The 23,380-nt window shown below is 47.3% G+C and overlaps 1 protein-coding gene across 1 annotated transcript in view; it reads right to left on the minus strand.

The window, feature by feature from the left end:
* Nucleotides 1–23,380, minus strand: part of VRK2 (VRK serine/threonine kinase 2) — a 545,093-nt gene that overhangs the window by 306,597 nt on the left and 215,116 nt on the right. The window contains exon 7 of the mRNA XM_086927491.1: nt 17,888–17,980. Within this exon, the coding sequence (XP_086783617.1) occupies nt 17,888–17,980 (93 nt within the window). The remainder of the gene's footprint in view (nt 1–17,887; nt 17,981–23,380) is intronic.

Below are 23,380 nucleotides of genomic sequence, written 5' to 3' on the forward strand. Positions count from 1 at the left end.
TAACAGAGACCTGGCTTAAAGCCGACTCCCTACCTAATGTTTTAGCCGCACTCCGTCCCTCATATTCCATCATCCGAGCAGATCGACCGGAGGGTAGAAGAGGCGGTGGTGTGGCCTTAATAGCTCATACTGATCTTCACTTTCAGATTCTTCCTTGTCCCCCCATCCCTGAAGTTGACTGCTTGATAATCCGCGCTAGTTCTCATTTGACTCCCCTAACTGCTGTTCTTATCTATCGCCCCCCCAACCCCACCCCCACTTTTGTTTCCTGCCTTCAGGACATCCTCGCAACACTGGTCGTCAACAACTCGTCAGTGTTGGTCCTAGGCGACCTCAACTTTTGGCCCAACCATCCCGCCGAAAGTCCTCAATCCAAAGAATTCACTGATCTTATGACCAGCCTCAACTTCACTCCCCATGTTCACAACCCTACCCACGTGCATGGCCATTCGCTTGACCAGGTTTGGACTTTGAATATCCCCACCACTTCTCCTAGCATCTCCCCCTGCTCCTGGTCAGACCATTTTTTAATCTCCTTCTCCCTTGCCTTAGCCCCAGCGGCCAAACCTCCCCTTCCCAAGAACACCTGGGTTAGGAAATGGGGAAAGGCAGATATGCCATCTTTCTACTCATCCCTAGCTAATTCCTGCCCGACCTTTCCGGCCTCGCCGCCTCGGCTCAACTGGCCACTATTGATGGCTGGCTGACCCAGGCTGGCGATGATTTCGCCCCCTTGAGGCGGATCCCGGTTAAGCGAGCTCACGCTGCAAACCGCTGGTTCACCCCTGACCTCAAGGAGAAGAAACTGTCCGCACGCAGAGCAGAGCGCGCATGGAGAAGAGAATACTGCCCTGCCAAAAAACCCATCTATCTCTCCGTGCTCAAGGCATACAAGCAAGGCATCCTTGATGCCAAGACCTTGTTCTATTCTAATAGGATACTGGCAGCAGAATCCCAAACTAAGGAAATCTTTGCCACAGTACATGAACTAGCCTCATCTAATAGAGTCGCGGCTTCGATTCCCCCTTCCCAACCGCTTTGCGACTCACTCAACGATTTTTTCGTTGATAAGGTCGCAAAAATCAAAGCCAACATCCCCCCCTCTTCCCCTACATTCACCAACCCTTTTCCACCTGCTGTCATCTCTAAACTCACTTCCATCCCTCCCCTAACCAAGGCTACGCTGCTCCCTCTGCTCCAAAAGGTAAAGTCAGGTTCCCCCCTTGACTTTGCCCCCGCTCATATTTTAAGAGAAAGCTTCCTAAACTGCCCTACTCCTCCCCTCACACTCTTGAATGACTCACTCAGTAATGGAGTGGTCCCCACTGCCCATAAATTCGCGGCTGTCATCCCCATTCTAAAAAAGCCCGGTGCTGACCCTTCTTCCCCTTCTAACTACCGTCCCATCTCCCTTTTGCCTTACCTGGGCAAGGTTCTAGAAACCCACGTGACCAGCACCCTGAGCACCAATGAGGAAACCAACCACTGCCTCTCCCCCCGGCAAGCGGGCTTTCGCCCCCTCCACTCCACGGAGAAGGTGGTGACCTCAGTGATGGACAGCCTACGCGAGGGCATTGATACCAACCGCCGGCAGGCCCTCATTCTTTTAGACCTGTCCGCCGCTTTTGACACGGTGGACCATTCCATCCTCCTCACCCGTGTCAGGGCGGCGGGCATTGAGGGCCTGGCCTTCGCCTGGCTTGAGTCCTTCCTGAGCGACAGGGCTCAGGCGGTCCACCTAGCTGGATTCACCGCTGCCTCTCGTAAGGTTGTATGTGGAGTTCCCCAAGGCTCCTCACTTTCCCCTCTTTTGTTTAATTTATACATTTACCCCCTCATTTTTATGTTACAGCAGCTCGAGGTCACGGTGTTCAATTACGCCGATGACCTCCAGCTAATCTTTAATCTTTCCCACTCTTCCTCATCCTCCCAGAACGTCCAATCCGTCATGTTGTTCATCCAGGATTGGATGAACTGCAACCACCTCAAACTCAATCCAGACAAGACGGAGTTAGTCTTGACCGGAGGTGGTTGCAGTCCCTGGTCCCCCTCCCACTGGCCCTCTTCACTTGGTGTTCCCCCGCTCCCAGTCCCCAAAGGTCAAAACCCTCGGCATTTTCCTTAACTCTTCTCTTTCCGTTCACTCACAGGTCAATTCGGTTGTTTCCTCCTGCTTCTTTTCCCTTAGAACTATCAGGAAGATCTCTCACTTTTTCTCTCTACCTGCTTTAAAGATCATAGTGATGGCTATGGTGCTCTCGCGCCTTGATTATGGCAACATCATTTACAACGGAGCCCCAGCCTATGCCATTCACCGCCTGCAGCTAGTGCAGAACCAGGCTGCCCGCCTGATTCATGGCCTGCCCAAATTCCATCGAGCTACTCCCCTATTGCAGGCACTGCACTGGCTGCCGGTGAAAGAGCGAGCCTTGTTCAAGCTGGGCTGTACCACCTTCCAGGCCAAAATGGGCACCGCCCCGGAGTTCATCTGCTCCGCCATCAAGCCCTATATGCCAGGTAGAGAGCTTCGATCCACCCACCAGGCCCTGCTAACTACCCCCCGTTTCAGAAAGAAAAAGGCCGGCGGAACAAAATTTGCAGTTCTCGCTCCGGCGTTTTGGAATTCCCTTCCGACGGAACTCCGCATGACATCCTCCTACATCGAGTTCCGGAAGGGTCTTAAAACTCTGCTCTTCTCCCAAGCCTACAAGGTCTGACCTCCCTCCGCTCCTGCTGTCTCCTCGCAACCCAAAAGCGCCAAGAAACCGCATCGTAGAAGCGCGCTATATAAATGTTTTTAAATTGAAAAATATATATATATATATATATATATATATATATATATATATATATATATAAATATATATATATATATATATTTTATTTTTTTTACAAACAAGTAACTCATACCTCAACTAAAATCAGCTTCACTTCTCAAGTCTTCTAAAAGATATGTAGTTCCAGGGCCTACACGTTTGGTAGCCGCTAGTGCACTACTGATCCTGAATTCAGTTCGGCCAACTTTGCTGAAGGTCTGAGGAATCTCATCACTAGGAGGCTGTGGAGAACTTACAAGATGTATGCTCCCCTGCTGAAAAGAGTTGAGCCGACTGAGAAACAAGGGGCCCGAGTCTGAAGCATGGAGGCTAAACTGATGATATTATTCTTACAGGAAGTTAGATGAACAAGCATTGGCAAAACCAATAGGTCTGGCGTTGACGGCCTGTCTCTTGGCTATTCTTGTGTTATTTTTTCCTGGTTTTTGCAAAACGCTATTGTTTGGGAAGCTGCTGGCCCCTCAATAAATGTGACAAAATAATGGCTAAAGGAAAGTAGTTTTCAGGTTTCACAAAAGTACACATTACCATGGTACATCTAGCACTAAAGGGAGAACCTTGTGTGTGGAAATGATCCGTGTGCAAGGGCAGCATGCCATAACTCATAATTAAGTGAGGCAAAGGCTCAAGTGGGCTAACACTGCCCTTTGAAGCATGCTGGATTGGGTGGAAGAAAAATGTGAATGACAAAATTCCAGAGTAACAGATGAAGTCTTGCTGAAAACCCCTACATGTAACTATGCTATACATGCTTTTAGTAAAAGTCTTGGCTAACCCAGACCTAAAAGAAGCAAACAGTCTGGCATTGGCTGCTACCTTTACCTTTGAGAAGAAGGGAAGAAAGGAAGACAAAAAGGATGAAAGGCAGACAAAAAAGTACGAAAGGAAGACAAAAAAAAGACAGAAGGGCAAAAAAGGGGAGGAAGGTAAAAAACAAGACAGAAGAGAAGAAGGAAAGGAGGCACAAACAATTAATGAAAAAATAAAGGACACAAGGCAAGAAATAAGGAAAAACGAAAGAAGGAAAGACGCCAAAAAGAAAGAAAGGAAAGAAAAAAGCAAACAAAGGCAACAGAAAAAAAAGATAAAAGGCAAAAAGAAGGTAAGAAAGAAAGAAGGCAAGACAAACAAAATCAAAGCAGGAAAGATTAATTAAGAAGGAAAAAACAAAGAAAGGAGGCAAAACAAAGAAAAGGAAATAAGTTAAAAAGAAAGAAGGAAAGAAAGAAAGCAATAAGAAAAAAGCAAAAAAGTTAATGAGGCTAGAAATAAAGGAAGGAAAGAGGAAGGACGACAGAAAATAAAGAAGGTAAGAAATAAGGAAAGTAGACAAAAAAGAATGAAAGAAGGTAAAACAAAAAAAATCTGAAAAAAAACAAAAAAGAAGGAAAGAAAGAAGCATAGGAATGAATTAAGGTAAAAAAAGGGAAGTAAAGAAAAAAAGGTTAAAAGAACAAAATAAGAAAAGAAGGAACAAAAGTAGTAAAGAAGGCAAGAAAGACTGAAGGAAAAAAGAAGCCCAAAAAGAAAGAAGAAAAAAGGTAAAATGGAAAGAAAGGGTTCACAGTATAAAATGTTGAATACTAAACCCCAAATTACACTCCATCTATGTTTAAATTAAATGGTTACAAGTGTGCTGCAAATGAAAATGTTTTCATCCTGGGCAAAGTTTTATCAAAGAAACATTGGTGAAACCCGGTCCAGGTATGATGTGAAATAGCAGCAGCATAAGTCATTGATATACACACCAACAGCATCACCTAATCAACTTCACATTAGCCAATCTTAACTGAGGCACTGCAACAGCTGTTGGTGGTAACACTACACTGTCAATAGTGACACGAGCGGAGGAGCTACGCGGGCATCCAAGATGGTTGCGTGAGCAGAGAGCTCCTGAGACCCGCGCCGCCCTGCCTGATTTATCCTGCAATTATCCTGGTCGCGTCGACGGGCTTTCGAAGTGCTACTCTCACTGATACCATCGATCCTCTTTTGGTCGATATCGGGCCGTGGGGACCATTTCTACACCGACTTCAACTTTCTGGCCTAACCCCCAACGTGACCGGGGTCTCTGCTGCCTAGTATGGCCGACTTGTAATGCAACAACAACGGCTGCCTGGCATCTGCTCCACCGGTGGTGTGCCACTTTCACTTTCGGTTTCCAGCCCTCTTGTCTCAGACTCCTTGAGACCTGCAACTTCATCCTGCTCTGCTGCTCCCGCCGAGAACGCTTTCTCTCTCGGTGCCGGCTAGGTGGCCCGCGACATTTTCTCGCGAATCTCGACTTTTGGGGTTCAAGGTTCGTCACCGTTCGGCGGCACCCGGGTGTCCCTGGCCGGTGCTGAATACATCATGGCGACGAAACCCGAAGTGGAGAAGCGCAGGAAGACCAATACTCGTGGGGGGTCGATCCAGTCCAACATGATCGAGCGCTATACCCAACCGAGGGGTTCCCCTGGCACTGCCAGTCGTGGCCTGGAGGACCCGAGAACAGACATGTCGTCTTCCTCAGAAGTGTCCCTTCAGGACTTGTTGGCTGCCATTGCAGGCCTCAAAGCCGACATGAGTCAACAATACGAGGCCATGGTGTCCAAGATAGACACGGTGGCGGTGGATGTTACTCTAATTCGTGCGGATCTGGCCAAGACGAACGAAAGGGTCAAGGCGTTGGACTTAAAGGCATCGAGTTTGGTGACAGATATGGCGGAGGCGCAGTCTGAGATAGGGAATCTATGTTCCTCACACGACCTTTTGCTGAAACGTATGGAGGACTACGATAATAGGGCCCGGCGGAACAACATACGCTTGGTCGGAGTGCCGGAGGACAATGGTGATGCCTCGATCGATCTATTGGTCGAGGAACTCATTTCAGCTAAACTCGCCCCCGCAGGCCTCAGCAAGTTTTTTGCGGTCAAGCGTGCCTATCGCTTCCCAGGTGGTCAGGTGAAGCCGGGGGGCCCTCCGAGGCCTATCATCGCTAGACTGTTTCACTTTCGGGACAGAGATGCCATCCTTCAGGCCGCTCGTAAACACGGCCCGTTGAAGTACGATAACAACTCTGTCTCGATTTATCCTGATTTCACTCCCCAAGTGCAACGGCAGCGTTCTGGTTTCCTTGGAGTAAAGCGTCGCCTGAGGGATTTGGGACTGAAATACGCAATGCTGTTTCCTGCTCGCCTGCGGATTGAATTCAGAGAACGTGCCTATTTTTTTGATCAGCCTGATCGTGCTGGTGACTGGTTAGACTCTTTGCCCAAGGATGACGCCGAGAGCGGAGACCCCGGCGGCGCGGAAGGTTGTGCGACGGCCCAGGTTTAACTTGGGGCCCCAGAGGTCCAGCTTGAGACTGTGAACTTTACAGAGTAGTTATATTGTATGCTTTATGATTGTGCCCGTGGTGGTGCGGGTACGGGTGGTTTCTCCCTTCCTCCTCGGGGGTTTCTTTGTGTAGATCAGATGGGGCGACCGGCACACTGCAGTTTGGGGTGGCTCTTTAGTCAGCAGGGGTGCAGGGTGGGGGGCGTTGTAACGGGTTCTTGGTTGGGGGGTGGTTGGTGGGTTTGTGTTATGTGTTTTTTTGTTGTTTCTCTTTTTTCATGGTATATTACTGATTGCAAGCATTCTGGATCTATGGTTACGGGAGGGAGTTGGGTTGGGTCGTTCTTCCTGGGATGGGGGGGGTGAGATGAGGGTTCTTTCTTGGAACGTCAATGGTTTGGGAGACAGGATTAAACGTGGCATTGTGTTGCAATTTATAAGACGTCATGCTCCTGATGTTGTGTTCCTTCAAGAAACCCACTTGATTGGTAATGCCTGTAAAGCTCTTGACCGTCGGGGCTACCAATTAGCCGCCCACGCTGGTTTCACCTCCGGCTCCCGGGGAGTGGGTATAATGGTTAAATCCTCCCTGGCCCTTGATATTGATGATGTTGTCCTAGATGATCGGGGACGTTTTGCAGCTGTCTCGGGGCGATGGGAGGGGAAGCCACTTGTGTTACTGGTTGTTTATATCCCCCCGGGGGTGCAGGCGACCACATATGCCGATCTTGGCAAGACTCTTCTTGGTCTCCCCGATGGTTTGCTGATCATGGGTGGGGATTTTAACTCTGTGATGTCTGGCGAATGTGATCGACTGCCCCCTAGAGTTCTGCCGCAGTCCCAGATGTGGCTCCATGATATGGCTGAAACTTTTGGTCTGGTGGATGTTTGGCGCTCGCTGCACCGCTCCCAGACGCAATATACCTTCCACTCTGGTGCGCATGGCAGCCTCTCTCGGATAGACTACTTTTTTATGCTGGCTTCTACCCTATCCTTGGTACGGGAGGTCTGTCATCTCCCCCGGGGTATCTCGGACCATTCCCCCTTGCTGATTAAGGTTTCTGTGGGTGGTATTTCTGGTAACAGAGTTCCCCCTGTTCCCCCCTGGCACTTTCGGAACCCCCGGCTCCGCTCCGATTTGGTGAAAGCTATTGACTGCTATTTTGATGAAAATGTGGGTTCGGTGACCTCCCCTACGGTTCTCTGGGAGGCCTTTAAAACGGTCATTTGGGGATCTGCACTGTCTCTAATTGCTGCGGAACAGAGGGCTAAGAGGGAGGCCGTGCTGGCCCTTGAGACTGAAATTACTGCGCTGGAAAGTGAGCTGGGTGGGGATGACACGCCTGCGCTTTTACATACTCTAGAGCTGAAACAGGCGGATTACAAGGCTTGTGTAACTGATGCTGCCAAGTTGATGCGAGCGAACCAGTTGGGCCGACTGTATGATGTGGGCGACAAGGCCAGCAAACTCCTTGCGTGGCTTGATAAGGCTGAAAGGACGAATCGTGTTGTACCAGTCATTGTTCGTGAGTCTGGTGAATGTGTGTCTGACCCTGGTGAGATCGTGGATTGTTTTGTCGATCATTTCCGGAAGGTTTACACCCCGGTGAGTGACCGTGATGAGGCTGATTCCCGTCTACTGTTGCGTGATATAACTCTTGCTTGTGTCTCGGAGGAGGAGGGTCTGGCTCTGGAAGCTCCATTTACGGTGGATGAGATTGCCCTCGCGGTCAGATCCTTGCGCTCGGGTAAGGCGATGGGGCCCAGTGGTTTACCTATCGAGCTTTACAAACTTCGACCAGACAAGATGGCTGCCCATTTGCGGGCCATGTTTGTGGACGCGTTCGAGGCCGGAGTCCTCCCGCTTGAACAGCGCCTAGCCACTATAGTGGTCATCTATAAGGATGGCAAACCTTGTGATCGCTGTACCTCCTATCGCCCCATTTCCCTGCTAAACGCGGAACCTAAAATCCTTGCCAAGGTGCTGGCCAATCGATTGTTGACGGTGATCTGTGACCTGATTCATCCAGATCAATCCGGCTTCATACCACATAGGAACACGGCCCTTAACCTGCGCAGGCTACATGGTGTTCTCGCGAGAGCTTCAACTCTCACGGAGCCTGCTGTGGTGCCTAGACGCTACGATGGCTTTTGACACCATTGAATGGCCTTATCTTTGGGCGGCTCTCTCCAAGTTTGGCTTTGGCCCTAACTTTATTGCGTGGGTGAAGCTTCTTTATGAACAACCGCTGGCCCAGGTTGTGGTGAATGGCAGAAGCTCTGACCCCTTCCCTTTGGGACGCGGCACCCGTCAGGGATGTCCGCTTTCCCCGCTTTTGTTTGCACTGGCGCTTGAACCCCTCGCGGCGTGGCTCTGGTGGGAACCCTCGATTAAAGGGATCAGGTGGGCGCCAGATCTGGAAGATCGCGTCTCACTGTATGCAGACGACATCCTCCTTTACTTTACCTCCCCTCAAAAGTCCTTGAACGTGCTCTTCGACGTTCTTACATCCTTTGGAAAGAACTCTGGATTGGTCATCAATTGGACCAAATCCTGTGTTTATGTTATAGCTGGGGTCCTGCCGCCACTGCCTCGTAGGTTTCCGATTCTGGTGGCAGATGACGGCTTTAAGTATTTGGGGATCTATGTCTCCACGGCTTCTGCGGTGTGTTATGAACGGAATCTCTATGCTCCGCTCCGTCGTCTTAAACAGGATGTGAGGCGTTGGCGTGAATTGCCCTTGTCTCCGCTGGGCCGTGCGGCTCTTTTCAAAATGATGTCGCTTCCTCGTTTTCTCTATGCACTGCAGAATTTCTTCGATCCGGTCCCTGCTGCTACTTTCGCGAGATCGAAAGTCTACAGCGGCAATTGATCTGGGACGGACGTGCCCGTATCGCACTGTCTAAGCTTACCCTTCCCTGGTATGACGGCGGTATTGCTCTGCCAGATATCAAACGGTACTACTGGGCCTCACACCTAAGCGCCATTAACCACGTAACGTATTCATCGGAACCCGCTCCTGCCTTTGCCCTCGACAAATTTTTACTGCCCGGTGGTAACTTCAATAGGGCTTTGTACTCAAAGTCACCAATCCATCTCCTTACGGGTCCTACGAAGTGTGCGGTGCGGGCCTGGAGGGATGCAACTGTGGCTACAGGCTGGAATGGCAAGCTGACGCGTATGACCCCACTGTACGACTCTGATCGACTGGGCAACCTTTGGCAGACGAAAGGGTTTGACAGATGGGACATGATTGGGATTAGTAAGGTGGAGGATCTCTGGGCCAGGGGCACTGTGAAGTCCTTTGAATCACTGAAACTGGAATATCAGCTTGATGATAGGGAGTATTTCCGCTATATGCAGGTTCGGCATGCCCTGACCTCAGCCTTTCCCCCCGGGACTGATATTCCTCAATCCTCCCCACTGGAGGATCGTATCCTAGACGGCCACGTCCCCGATAGCACGATTTCCTTAATATATAAGAAGCTCATTAACAACAGGACTGACCAGCTGGGGAAACTCCGTGCTTCCTGGATGGCGGACGGGCTTGAATTAGACGATGAGGATTGGCAGTCGGCTGTTTCTTCCCCTAAGGAAGTGGCTATTCCGGCCCGCCTTCGTTTTGTTCAACTAAAGATCCTCCACCGTGTGTATGTAACAGGTATGCGACTGGTGCGAATGGGGCTTGCGACGGATGGACGGTGTAGGCGTGGATGTGGTATGGATGGTACTTTTCTTCATGTCCTGTGGGAATGTCCGGTTGTCTCGTCCTTCTGGTCCAGGGTGCATGATGTGATGGCACGTGTCACTGGAGTCCCCCTCCGTCCTGAGGCACGGCGCTGCTTACTTAACGTGTGGGAGCCTACTGATTGTACTGCGTCTCAGACGTTTTGGGTCACTCTCGGCAACATGGTTGCCAAGAGGGACATAGCCCAGCTCTGGGGCTCCGCCAGGCCACCACGGCTCAGTGCCTGGAAAGATAACATGGACTGGTGCATGTTTCGAGAAAAGACGGTGTACGAGGCGCGGGGTCGCCCCAGAAAGTGGTCCAGGGTTTGGGCACAATGGAATTCATACCGTGGTGATATTTGTTCCCCTCCTCTTGACTATGACTTCCCTATCCCCTCCTCCCCGTGATTGGCGTTCCGTTCTTTGTCTCCTACATTATCTGTATCCTCTCTGCCCCCATGGTCGCCCCCCCTCGTCATACTTGTTTCTTTATTTCTGCACTCCTTTCCCTTCCCTCCCCCTCTCATGACCTTTGCCAGTATAATGCCATGAGTTTGTGTTTGTTATGTTTTTTCGACAAAATCATAAAATTAAACCTTTGATATCCTTCAAGTATTGTTTTATGCTCCACATTATAATTTGCATCCAGTGATCGCCTTAAAGCGTGCTGTCCTGCTCTATTCTTTCAATGTATGTCATAGCGGCCGGCCCTGAGGGGTTGTAGGCAGACGCTGTGTAAAGTGCTTTTCATAAATAAAGGTTTAAAAAAAAAAAAATAGTGACACGAGCTACAGACAACAGAGGTCCTTTGTACTGCTCTCCTTCGTGAATCTAAAAAGGAGTTAGGGCCAGATTTATATCTTGGCGGTAAGGATTCTCCATGGCATTGGAGTATGCTTACCACCAGGATAATTGTGCACCAATTCAAATTAGCTGTGGGCAGAACGTAGGTTTAATCACAGTAGAGACTACTCCATCTCCGCCATGATTAAACTCCTCTGACAACCCTTTGGAGAAAGCGATGTCAGGGTCAGACCTGTAATTCCACCCACCTGATTTACCTGGGCAGTTAGAGGTCACTTTACAATGCCTGAAAACCATGGTGGTAAGTGGCAGGGAAAACTACTAAATGCACACTCCCATGGCAAGAGAGGCACTGTCTTTTTTTTTTTAAACAATTTTTCATTTCAGGATTTTCTTTTTGACAACTGAAAAAAAAAACTGCTTGGTGCAGGGCTCCGCTGACAGAGCCCTGCACCAAACAGCGAAATGCATTGAAAGGAACTGCTGTGAAGGTGGTTCTTGTTCTTGCTTTATAAATGACCACCAGCTTAGCATTAATTGTTCCTTTTACATTTGTCGCCCTAAATGGGATGGGAATGCTCAGACATGGGTCCTGTGCTCTCCATGCCATTAGTCAAGCTAGCTTGGCTGATGAGGGGTGATACCCCAAAACCTGCCCCAGGATGCTTGTTTCCGATCCAAGGAGGACCTAGCTAGGCAGTTGGGACAGGATTGTTCCCATGGGAAGCAGGGTCAAGACTGATTTGCATATGGCTGGGTCCAAATTGAAATGGCGTGATGTGCAAAAAAACTATGGATTTAGTCACAGATCTCGATACTGAGAGTGATTGCTAGACAGTGTTCAACAGTCCATCCATCAATTGTTCTTTTTGCAATTAGCGAATGCTGCCATTGAATCTTCAATTTCAACCTCAAGTCCTCGGCATGGCTTACCAGTGGCTTCTAATTATCAATTTTATGTCCAAATCTCGGGTTCTGCTCTTTGTGCCTGCGCTCAAAGCAATCTGCATCAATGGAATGTAATATTTTGTCCTGTAAAGGTAAGAAATCCATTTCAATGGCTCTCTTATACAAGTGCAATCATTTGACCTTTAAGCAAACAAATTGTGGATTTTTCTGTCCAACAATCTTCTCATTCATCATAATGACTCCTTAGGCTAGTACAGTCATAGATCATTTTAGCGAACACTGTGTTAAAAAAGCTTTCCTATGCTATCACATCAAGGTACCTCATATGTGTGTACTGACTACACATAGGAATGATATGTATGTTGCACCTGAGGGCTACTTTGCATTGTGCAAGCACCAGAAGGGGGCAACAAGCTCACCAGCTCACCTTGACAAGAAAGAAAGTGTATCAAGCAACTCATGTTAATACTATCAGAATACATGAGCTCTAAAGGACCTCTAAACAGATTTCATGCACCCCTGAAAAGAAATGCGATGCAATCCAAACGTTTTCCCATTACAGAAAATATGGAAAAAATGGATTTTCTGGTTAGGAATTTGCCTCACAGATTTTCAATTTAGGATGTCATGGAACCATATCTTATATTCTCTACCCTCTTAATTAAACACATTTACAGTCTCAAAATATCATACATTTGGTCTATAGAAGAAGGAGGCTAATTGCTATCATTTTATGTGCTTTTAAGGTCAGATTTACTGTAGTGTTATTGGTTCAGTGTCAGATACATGATTAATGTGCATCTTCATTTGTAAATACATGCACAATTAAAAGAAAAAGGCATAGCCACTCTACTAGTACTGAATATCTCTCTACAAGAACAAATGCTGCCTACCGGCGTCTAGTCAACCTTAATTACTAAAGCACCAACAGTTTATGCGAGTGGGATCACAGAAAGGCAAACAAAAAAGGGATAAAACTAGCCAGCCATGCAAGGAGTGCTCCATTAAATGTGAATTATAGAACTTGGCAGGCGAAATATGCTGCAGCATTGCTGAGTGCATGGTATTCGCTACAAAACCAGACAACAATAAATATCAGCATTACCATATATAGCTTACTGATAAAGCTAGTTTAATGTCATGTTTTACCGAATAGAAAGGGCATATAGTCTCATTGCCTCCCTCTTATTACAGACCTAAACAACTACTAATACCAGGATTAGCTAAAAAAAAATAAGAAAACACTGCTGAAGAGTGAGCAATCCACTTCCATTTAGCAGAGGACTATTCCTTATCTGGTAAGTGTTACTTCCAAAGACAGTTCTTTTGAAAAGCAGCTTTCAAATATAATTCCTAGATTCGAACACTGCGTTACTTATGATAGGTACTTTACTCATCTCATACTACAAGCAGAGTATGGGGTTTGTTCGTGCTCTCAAAATTTGTCAAGATTCCCAACTGCACACATTTTCCTTTTGTCAATTTTTCCAAGGGTCACTCAAAGCACCAACACCTTCTGACTCAAAGATCTTGAAAGTTGCATCTCAATTAATATTTGAAAGACAAATTTGTGCCCCAGCAAAGTTCACTGAAACCAGTGACAGCCTGTTTGTAACATAGTTTTCATATTCATCTTTTAAATTCTCTTCCCATCCCCTTTTCCTATTTATTATTCCTTCCTCATTTCCTAATAGTTGTTTTAAATGCTGCAGAATGTTATACATTGTAATGGTTTTAATTAACCGAGCAATAAAGAATTTACTTACTTGCATCTCAATTAATATTTATCAAGTAAGTTATTTTTCTCGGATTGAACAGATATGCTTCCCTTTTCTTTGTTCCTGGTTGCTCGTCCACGTTTTCCCTCACTTCTTATACTTCTTGCTTGCTCTGCCAGATAGTGGAGTGGACATATGTTCTACCTGGGGGCTGGGAAAGAGACTGGTGTTATCGTCCTTGCTCCTTAAACGGGCTTCACCTATTCCTCTTTCTTATCAGAGGAACTGGCCAACACCAATATTCCTCTAAATCTTTCCCAGCACCCTATTGCGTGCCCGTATCTTCAAATTCCTTTATAAATGCTCCCTTCTCTCTACACCACCGATCATCCCTTCTTATGTTGGGTTTTTCTTTTTTCTCCCTTCTTTCTGGGGTTGGAGAGGGGAGCATGAGTACACACCCTCTTATTGTCCTCATAATTCTTGTCCCTCCTTTCCACATCCCTCCTTTTTTCAACTCCCCTTCTTAGCACCTGCAGACTCTTTCCCATTCTGAACCTCCACGCTCTCCTCCATACTTTTTTCCGCTGCCACTCTACTTCTTGCTCTATGTTGCATTTTTTTCTGTTCAGGGTTGCCGTACAAAAAAAAACTACTGGAATCTTAGACACTGTTCAGTCTGCTTTTTTTTCTTGCTCGTTAAACAGTTCTATGCACACTTTGCCATTCCTTTTGTTAAAGAATTGTAACATGTTGGTGTGTACTTTATTCCCTTTTTTTTTGCAAAGTTAAGAGTCGGGTTCCTATCCTATGTTAATTCCCCTTCTTATTTTTGTTCACTACAGCCTTGTTATTTCTAATTATGAAAAATGATTAAAGTATTTCATACTTTTGTTCATAACATGTTTGTAATTTTGACTTTACATAATGCTATTCCAGGCAGGGTCTTCTCCTGGTTTTTTCCACCAACTTTGGCTCCTTGGTTTTTTTTCTCCACAAGAGGAGGTGAAGCATTTTAATGAAGCAGAATACATTTTTTTTTAATTTATCAAAATGAAGGCACGTGGAAAATAGATCTTGCCCGATAGGGTTTGCCTCTAGTGCTGCTCTTCTCTTTAACCGTGTTCGTTAAATTATGGGGCACTTAGAGTGCAAAACCCCAAGATACTTATATTTTATCATATGATCGCGGAGAACATTTTTGCCAGATTTTGTTGTGCAAAGAGAACAACACTTACCAAATAAAAATGAAAAAAAAAAACACAGCAAGATTAAACGAAAATGAGGGAAAAGTAGAAAATGTCTTTATGATAGCATACTAATAATGCCACTCGGCTCCCTGAGGTAGGTACCTACTGCTAGTATATGTACACAAACTGGCTGCTTGAATCCCAGCGCCTCCCGACCCAGGATTTCACCCTTTAACCCGTTCAGTGCTGCGAACGTCCAACGGTCGTCGCGTGCACTACCTCGCTAGTGCTGCGCACGACCGTTGGACGTCCGGATCCCGTTAGCGCAATCAAACGTCCGCACTGGGGCGGAATTTGCGGCGCGCTTAACGGGTTAAAGACAATAAAATAAGTTCTGCTGCCTCAGGTAATCATAAACGCTACCCTCAAAAATGCCAATATGGAAGTAGCTAGTACTGCATAAAAAACAAGTTATTATTTTAAAAGGATATTTATCGCAACAAAACCATGGATTATTGCAGCAGTAGATGTTAAAATGATAACCACTAAAAACGTGCAGTTTTCATGCTTTTCTTGTGCCTCACTACTTCAAATAAACAAACTTACAGTGTAACTGTATTTAATTAATCTACTTTCTCAAAACAAACCAAAAAATCAAAGTCATGTACTAGTGTAAATATCAAACTGAAGATGTAGATGCTTGAAGACATTGGGAAACTTAATAAAAAAACTGGCAAAGCCACTAAGTTTATATATAGCAAGCTGATGTAGGTTTTACCATTTTTTATTGCAAGCATGTGCCACAAAAATATGAAAAGCAAAAAAGAAATGTGCACAACTAACTGTAGTGGCCATATGGTTGCACTGCCAAGATTAATTAAAAAATGAATAATAAAAAATAACCTCTGCAAATAGTTTTAAGGGGATAACGGTATAGGTGTTCTTAGAACATGTATAGAAACCATTTTTAGTTGTACTCTACTCCACACTACGATTCTTATTGATGCAGATAAAATACCTATTGGCTTTAAACTGCTGTAACCTCAACACACTGTTTAAACACACAAAGATGACTACAAAATAAATGAAAAGAATATAATGAGTTGAATGAAAAGTGTATTTGGAAAGTAACATTGCGCTACACCAGTTCTGGCTCTGAAGCGCACTTCTTTCTAAGTGATGTGGACAGGGAAACCGGGAACATGCTGTCACTCAAAGTGTCAGAGAGCCAATGGCTCATGTAGGCTACCCCAGTGCCTGATGCTGTATGCTGTTTTAAAAAGAACAAATGATGGACAGAATGCAGAACAGCTTGACTCCAGTGGCATGGAGCACAAGGGACCCACGTCTAGGCATACCCGTCCCACTCGGGTGACAAATGCAAAAAGAACAATTGATGGACAGAATGCAGAACAATGTCATACATTAACCACAGTACAGAGATCTGGGCATACATCCATTGTTTTTTTGCTCACCATGCCATTCCAGTTTGGACCCAGCCATATGCAAATCAGTCTTGACCCTGCGCCCAATGGGAACAGTCCAGCCCAAACTGCCAGGCCAGGTCCTCTCTGGACTGGAAACAAGCATCTTAGGACCGGTTTCGGGCTTTCAGCACTCATCAGCCAGGATAGCTTGACTCCAGTAGCATGAAGAGCACGTGACCTACGTCTAGGCATACCCGTCCGACTCGGGGTGACAAATGCAAAAAGAACAATTGATGGACAGAATGCAGAACAATGTCATACATTCACCCAAGGACAGAGATCTGGGCCTAAATCCATCGTTTTTTTGCTCACCATGCCATTCCAGTTTGGACCCAGCCATATGCAAATCAGTCTTGACCCTGCGCCCAATGGGAACAGTCCAGTCCACTGTGCCACTGGATTCAAGCTATCCTGGCTGAAGAGGGGTGAAACCCCGAAACCGGTTCTAGGATGCTTGCTTCCGGTCAAGGGAGGACCTGGCTTGGCAGTTCGGGCTGGACTATTCCCATGAGACACAGGGCCAAGACTGATTTGCATATGGTCAGGTCTAAACCAAGGTGGCATGGTGAGCAAAAGAATGATGGATTTAACCCAGATCTCTTGATTGGGGGTGAATGTTTTGATTGGTTCTGAATTCCGTCCATCAATTGTGTGTCTTTTGCTTTCTCGCCCTAAGTGTGCCGGGTATGCCCAGACGTGGGTCTCGGGCTCACTGTGCCACTGGATTGAAGCTATCCTGGCTGAAGAGGGGTGAAACCCCGAACCGGTCCTAGGATGCTTGTTTCCGGTCCAGGGAGGACCTGGCTTGGCAGTTCGGGCTGGACTGTTCCCATGAAGCACAGGGCCAAGACTGATTTGCATATGGCCAGGTCTAAACTGGGGTGGCATGGTGAGCAAAAGAATGACAGATTTAACCCAGATCTCTTGATTGCGGGTGAATGTTTTCATTGGTTCTGCATTCCGTCCATCAATTGTGTGTCGAATGCTGTTGTAGGCAGAAGCAAAATGTGAATCACAGCCGAACAGACCAATACATAAAGAGAGGGCTCACCCAAAGCTCCTGTATGTATGTGATTATGAATGTATATATATTTATTATCACATCAGGCAGACAGGACAGATACACCTATTTTTAGGTATGACTTTGAAAAAGATTTATGAAAATACATATTGGGTAAATGCGTATGTTGCTCATTTTGTACCGGATGGCCACCAAAAGCCTATAGTTGAGTGGTTTGCAACCGCCAAGCTCGGGGATGACATGACAGCACCATTTCACAGGTTTCCCAAGGATAATTGTTTTCCTCCATCTAAAACCGTATATTGGTATACCTTTTGTCACCTGATACCTGAACTCAAGGGCATGAATTAATATTCATGAAATATGTTTTTTTAGAACACTAATGCTTGCAACTTAGTGATAGGCAAACATGAAGAATGTGTTATTACCAAATAAACCCATTTCAACACTTATGGACAATACAAACTAGTATTTTATTGATCGGACAATACAAACGAGTATTTTATTGATCGGATATACTATGAAATTGTTGTATTATCCGAAATACATCAAGAAAAGTTTACATTCGAAGAAGAGACACATACGATTGTGAAGTTAATACATTATGCCAGCATTATAACAAGAATAATAAGAAACCATGAATACTATGCAATAAAGATGACATGGTCCACGCCATAACAAAGAACCAATCACGCAGTGCTGGATCCCACTAGACAAAAATAAGCATCCGTGCCATCCCGCAGTTCTGACCTACCATGGTATTCAGGAATATGATAACCAAATAACTTATGTTCCTATTAAAACGATAAACACAGTATTAAAAAAAAATAGAGATGGCGCGGTTGGCAGAGGAGAAATATCTGAAAGTGTTACCTCATCTGGATTCCTGAAGCCCAGCATTAGATTTGCAGCTTTAATATCCGCATGTACATATTCATTTTCATGCATGTATTCCAGGACCTCCAGCTACAAAATAATAAAGGGAAAGTTGATGTTTACAGCCTAGCAAATTTCATGAGCAAACATTGAACCGTAAACTCCTCACAATCGCGCTGCTTTGATGAAAAATGAGCCCTTAATCTGTCCTATTATGCAGGAACAACAGAGGGGTCTCTGCATTTACAAAGCACTTACTGCAGCCAGGAATTCAGGGGAGTTCGGGACACATCTAATTGGTAAGCAGGGGAGGCTGTGTTGGTTGAGTCCTGCTTGCTTCCATCTGATGACAACTCTACAACTTACAAGTGAAATTATACCAGCACTTCACATTTCTAGTGAGGTGGCAAAGATTCAAGTGCAGAAAGTCTCCTCTTCTCTGAAGGCCACCCTCTTTCCTTACCAGCTTTCTCGTCCTCTCTCTCACCTTCCTGTCGTCTGAAAATCAAAATCTTTACATCATTAACCATACATTGTTTTTATTCAGGCACACTGATATCCAAATTCTCGGTTTGGTTCGCTCACGTCCTGACCCCTGACACTGCTTCCATACTGCATCTGCATGTATGGTTTATGTCAAACTACTTTTCTTGTGCAGTACTTTTAAACTAAATTATTTAAATCGAACCAAAGCAAAAACGGTTAAAGTGCAAAGGTTTTATTACAGATGTAAAGCTTTACTAATAAGAAAAAACAGTAGTTTATGTCCCATTGATTTAATTTTAGAATTACTATAAAGAAGACTGCATCTGGGCCAATCTCACAAGGCCTAGTTCTTGTGATGATATTGAACTGGATGGATTTAACCCCTTGTGTTCGGTTTATGGTTAAACAACTCTGTAATTTTTGGCCCCGTTTGACGAATCGTCATGAAATTTTCCTAAAAAAGTGTCAAGTTGGGTCTTGCTGTGCATAGCAAATTTCGTGGCGATCTGTTTAGAGGGAGCCCAGAGAAGGAGGAGGTAAATAAAGTTGTGTTTCCAATGCTAATTTCCATAGAGATTTTAGCCACGACTACAGCCCAAACTGCAGATTAGAATTACACTAAATTTAGCAGAATGGTAGGGGTTGGTCCAAAAGCGACCTTTTTTGGAATTGGTGTAAATCTCTTTAGTAGTTTTAGAGATATTAAGATCAAATCAAATTTGTATATCTAGGGACACAGAGGCTCCACGACTCCTTCGTGACGCATCGCAAATCCAAGCCAACAGAGAAGTCATGATTGGCTGGCCGCAACCTGAGTAAAAATTTGCAACAGCCATGTTAGGCATCAGTGAACGTACCCAAGCAGTAAAAAACTAAAAAAGATCAAATGTAGTAGAAGGGGGCAGGGTAGAGGTAGCCGGATCCCCTGGGGGCAATATAGGGGTCTGTGAGGAGTGACTCCTTATGGGCTTATAAGTACCATTGAACTTTTTTTCCACGTGCTGAGAGTCACGACTGTCGCGATGCTCAGCGCTTCCCCTCCATACAGCGTTGCTGTGGAGTAGTGAACCTTGCCCAAAAAATAGATATAAATTCACACTCACTCACACACTGATAGACCCATCCAGACACTTACACATCCACCCAGAGAGCCAATTAGGCCCTTATTCAGCCACTCAGACATTTACACACCCACTCAGGTACTTTTGCGCCCACTCAGAAACTCACGCACCCACTCATAGACCCACTCAGAGAGACACACCCACTCACAGAATCATTCTAACATTAATACACACAGACAGACTCATGTACCCACGCAGTCTCCTTCAAATGCTCATTCACAGGGGGCGCTAGGGGGCGCACAGCGGAATGGCTGCCTGAACCGCAGCTCCGCCGGGCGATCACCTACGATGTGATCCATTGCCGCTTCAGCCCCGCTAACCCACATTTCACGACCATCCACGTGTGGGGGAAGATGTGGGGCATCAGCGGACCTGAGGGGAAGCGAACACTACCCCTGCTTTTGGGACCATTGCCGTGTCGATTGTGGTGAGAACGGCCTGCCTGACAAAATGGCCGACGGAGACTTGCGGACCTCAAGCGAGCACAGCGGATTCAGCGTGGGACCGACCTGCTAGCCCAGCGTACACAGCCCGGGGGTAAGAACCTGCTACCTGGCCCAGAGTGGCTGTTGTGCGCCGCTTTCACCCCCGGGAACTGCCGGCTGAGTCTGCCATCATCCCAAGTCGCGCGCCTGACAACATGGCTGCGCCTCTTGCTGAGGTAACGGAAACTTCATTCTCGTGCCAGTGAACACGGACTCAGCGGTGCTGGGCTCGCTGACCGGCGGATCGGCGCAGGGAGCTGCTGGACATAGCATTGCTGGGCGTGAGAACTCGGGGACTGCTCGTTACCGGCGTCCCGTCACCACTCAATCTGGTGAGCCGGGGGGAGGATTCCTGATCTAACGGGAGGCTCCGGCAGCGGGAGATCGCGCAGAGGGGGTTGCGCTCCCTTGACTGGCTGACCGCGGTGGGGTCCCCCCGGAGGCAAAGGCGCGTCCTATCGACTGAGTTCGCGCGGCTGCTGGCATCATCTGACCACGTCCCTCCCATAGCCCGCAGGACCTGGCGAAGGACTCTTGGCGGCATCTGAACAGTTGCTGAGTTAATTCCACGGGCAGCTGCTTGCTACCATTGCCGGGGAATCGCGGCGACAGCGGTAAGAATAACGAGGGCGTCTGGGCCCACATTGCGGAAAGTGAACTCACCGGCCGCCACAATGGGGAAGCCGGATAAGCAGCAGCCAAAACTTTCCTTTGACAACAGAAAGGCGACGAAGCCTGCTGAGGACAATGCGGAGACCGGCGGATCTTCAGAACCGCCGCCAACTAACAACATAGAGAAGATTCTGTTAGCAATTCAATCGAATCTGCAGGATATAAATGGTAAGCTGGACAATCTGACGTGCAGGATGGATGGCATGGCCGCCCGACAGGAAAAACATGGCGAACGTCTGGATGAGGCGGAAACGAGGATATCGGCCGTTGAAGACGAAGCACGAACCTCCACCACCAAATGCGCGGGAATGGAACGGATCCTGGAGGTGATTAAAGCGAAGGAGGAGGATTTGGAAGCGCGCTCGAGGCGCAATAACGTGAGAATCACGGGCCTGCCGGAATCGACCAACACTGGGCGAATGGAGCACTACGTCGAGGGTCTATGTAAGGATCTCTTTGGTGCGGAGGCCCTGTCGCAGATCTTCATTGTGGAGAGGGCCCATAGGTCGCTAGGCCCCAAGCCACCGCCCGGTGCTACACCTAGGCCGATTGTGGCACGGATTCTCAATTATCGAGACAGGGACACGATCCTCAGGCTCGTAAGGGAGAAGGGCAAAATCACCCATCAGGGCAACTCTCTGGAGTTTTACCCGGATCACACGGTCGCAAGCACGTAAGGAATACACCGCAGTGAAGGCTGCGTGATTTGAACGTTGGCTACTCTATGTTATATCCTGCCCGACTTCGAGTGGTGTGGAAGGAGAAGACGATCGTGCTGGCGACACCCAAAGCGGCCCAAGACTTTGTTAAGAAGATACAGCGGGAGGCGAGGTCGGCGTCCCAGAATGATCAGCACAGAGACTCAGACTGAAGCCGCTGGTGATATCCATCGGTGAACAGCGGTGAGTTTTGCTGTAAAGATGGCTAAAATAGACTGCTACATGGCCACTCTCAGCCGTACTGGGCTGCGCCGACTGGTGCAAAACTCCTGAGGGCAGGGTTTTAACGCTTTTACTCAACCATGGGCATTGGAGGGGTTGTGATCCGTTGGGGTGGCAAGGGCTGGAATACAATCCTGCCCTTAACTGTGGCCGACACCCGTGACTGACCCTTGCTACCACGCTCTCCCCACTGTGTAATTGGTCGCAAGGCCACGTTAGACTGTTCCTTTTTCTGATGCTAAGGGCGACTGGTCAAGCCCTTCCACATACATGAGCTTGCAGACCCTCCTGTCACGAACAAGGGGGCGAAGGAGGCGGGAGAACATTTAACACTATGCTGCACACCACGTTGCGGGGTGCAGACTTGCAGATGTGAGCTCGTGCATGCCCGCCTCCATTTACCTAACTACATGGGATCATGTAATTGCTGTATGTAGGGCGAGCTGAACTCTGACCGGTACAAGACTAGTTCCTAACATATTCATCTGTTGATTGTGGGGTATGGATACATTTCCTCTATGTCTACGCCACTACTTGCACACGTATGGGGAGTTGTAGTGGGTACATGGGGACTGTGGATCAATGGACACATGTATTGCGAATATGTTCAGTTTTCCTAGTATCGCCTGCACCCGTCCACCGGGTGAAGGGTTGTGCTCCCGGCGGTCCTCCATGAGGGTAGTACCCAACACGAGTTCTTAGATGGGCACTGAGTTGTTGGTTATGTGGCTGTGGGATTTGTGCTCTGAGGGGATATGGCTTCGGCAGGTTGGGGTTGCTGGAGTGGGTGGGGTCTGGGGGGGGGGGTGTTTAAATGTTTAGGAAGACCAAAGGCATTGCAAATGTACACATTCTTAGGTTCTCCACGAAGTGGGACTGACGTTAATGCGTATGTTTATTGTACTGAGTATGGACAGGCACCAGGTATGACACTTGAGTGTGCAGGGATGAGTTGTATTGCATTATTTACGGACGCCAGGTTCTGGAAATGAGGGCAGACTGTGCCTAAACGTTCTTACTTGGAACATACGGGGGTTCTCGCGCCCTCAGAAAATTAGACAGGTATTTGCTAACCTTACCAGATGGAACATTGATATAGCATTCCTGCAGGAATCACACCTCGCACCAAACACTCACGCTGCATTGGGGTCGAGATGGGCTGGGTCATCATACAGGGCCTCATACTCCTCCTACTCCCGTGGGGTGCTTATTTTGATTAAGAAAGGGATCAACTTTGAGGCACAACACGTGACACAGGATCCCTCTGGCAGGTACATGCTTGTAACGGGTATGCTAAGGGGCCAACACGTGACACTCCTTAATGTATATGGACCAAATACTGACGCACCGGAATTCTTTCGGACGTTTGGGGGCATTTGCAGCAACATGCCAACACACACATGTTATGTGGAGGGGACTGGAACGTGACATTACAGGACGGACTGGACCGCTCCTCACATTCATTGGAGCAACACAAGCAGTCAAGACTGATGGTGGGTCACATGATGGGAGATCTGGCCTTAGCGGATCTTTGGAGGCTACAACACACCGACGCGCCAGGCGCCACACACATCACCGCGTCTCACAATAGTTGGTCCAGGCTGGACTACTGGTTGGGTTCTAAGGACATGGCGCTGTGGATTCGTAGGCTGCAGGTACTGCCACGCACGTTGTCGGACCACAACCCGGTCCTGTTGCAGTTAGACATTCCGCATTACACACCCCCCCCATTCCAATGGCGGTTTAATTCCCAGGCCCTCGCAGACCCAATATATGTTGACACCT

The sequence above is a fragment of the Lissotriton vulgaris genome, chromosome 6 (genome assembly GCF_964263255.1).
Source record: "Lissotriton vulgaris chromosome 6, aLisVul1.2, whole genome shotgun sequence".
Classification (NCBI taxonomy): domain Eukaryota; kingdom Metazoa; phylum Chordata; class Amphibia; order Caudata; family Salamandridae; genus Lissotriton; species Lissotriton vulgaris.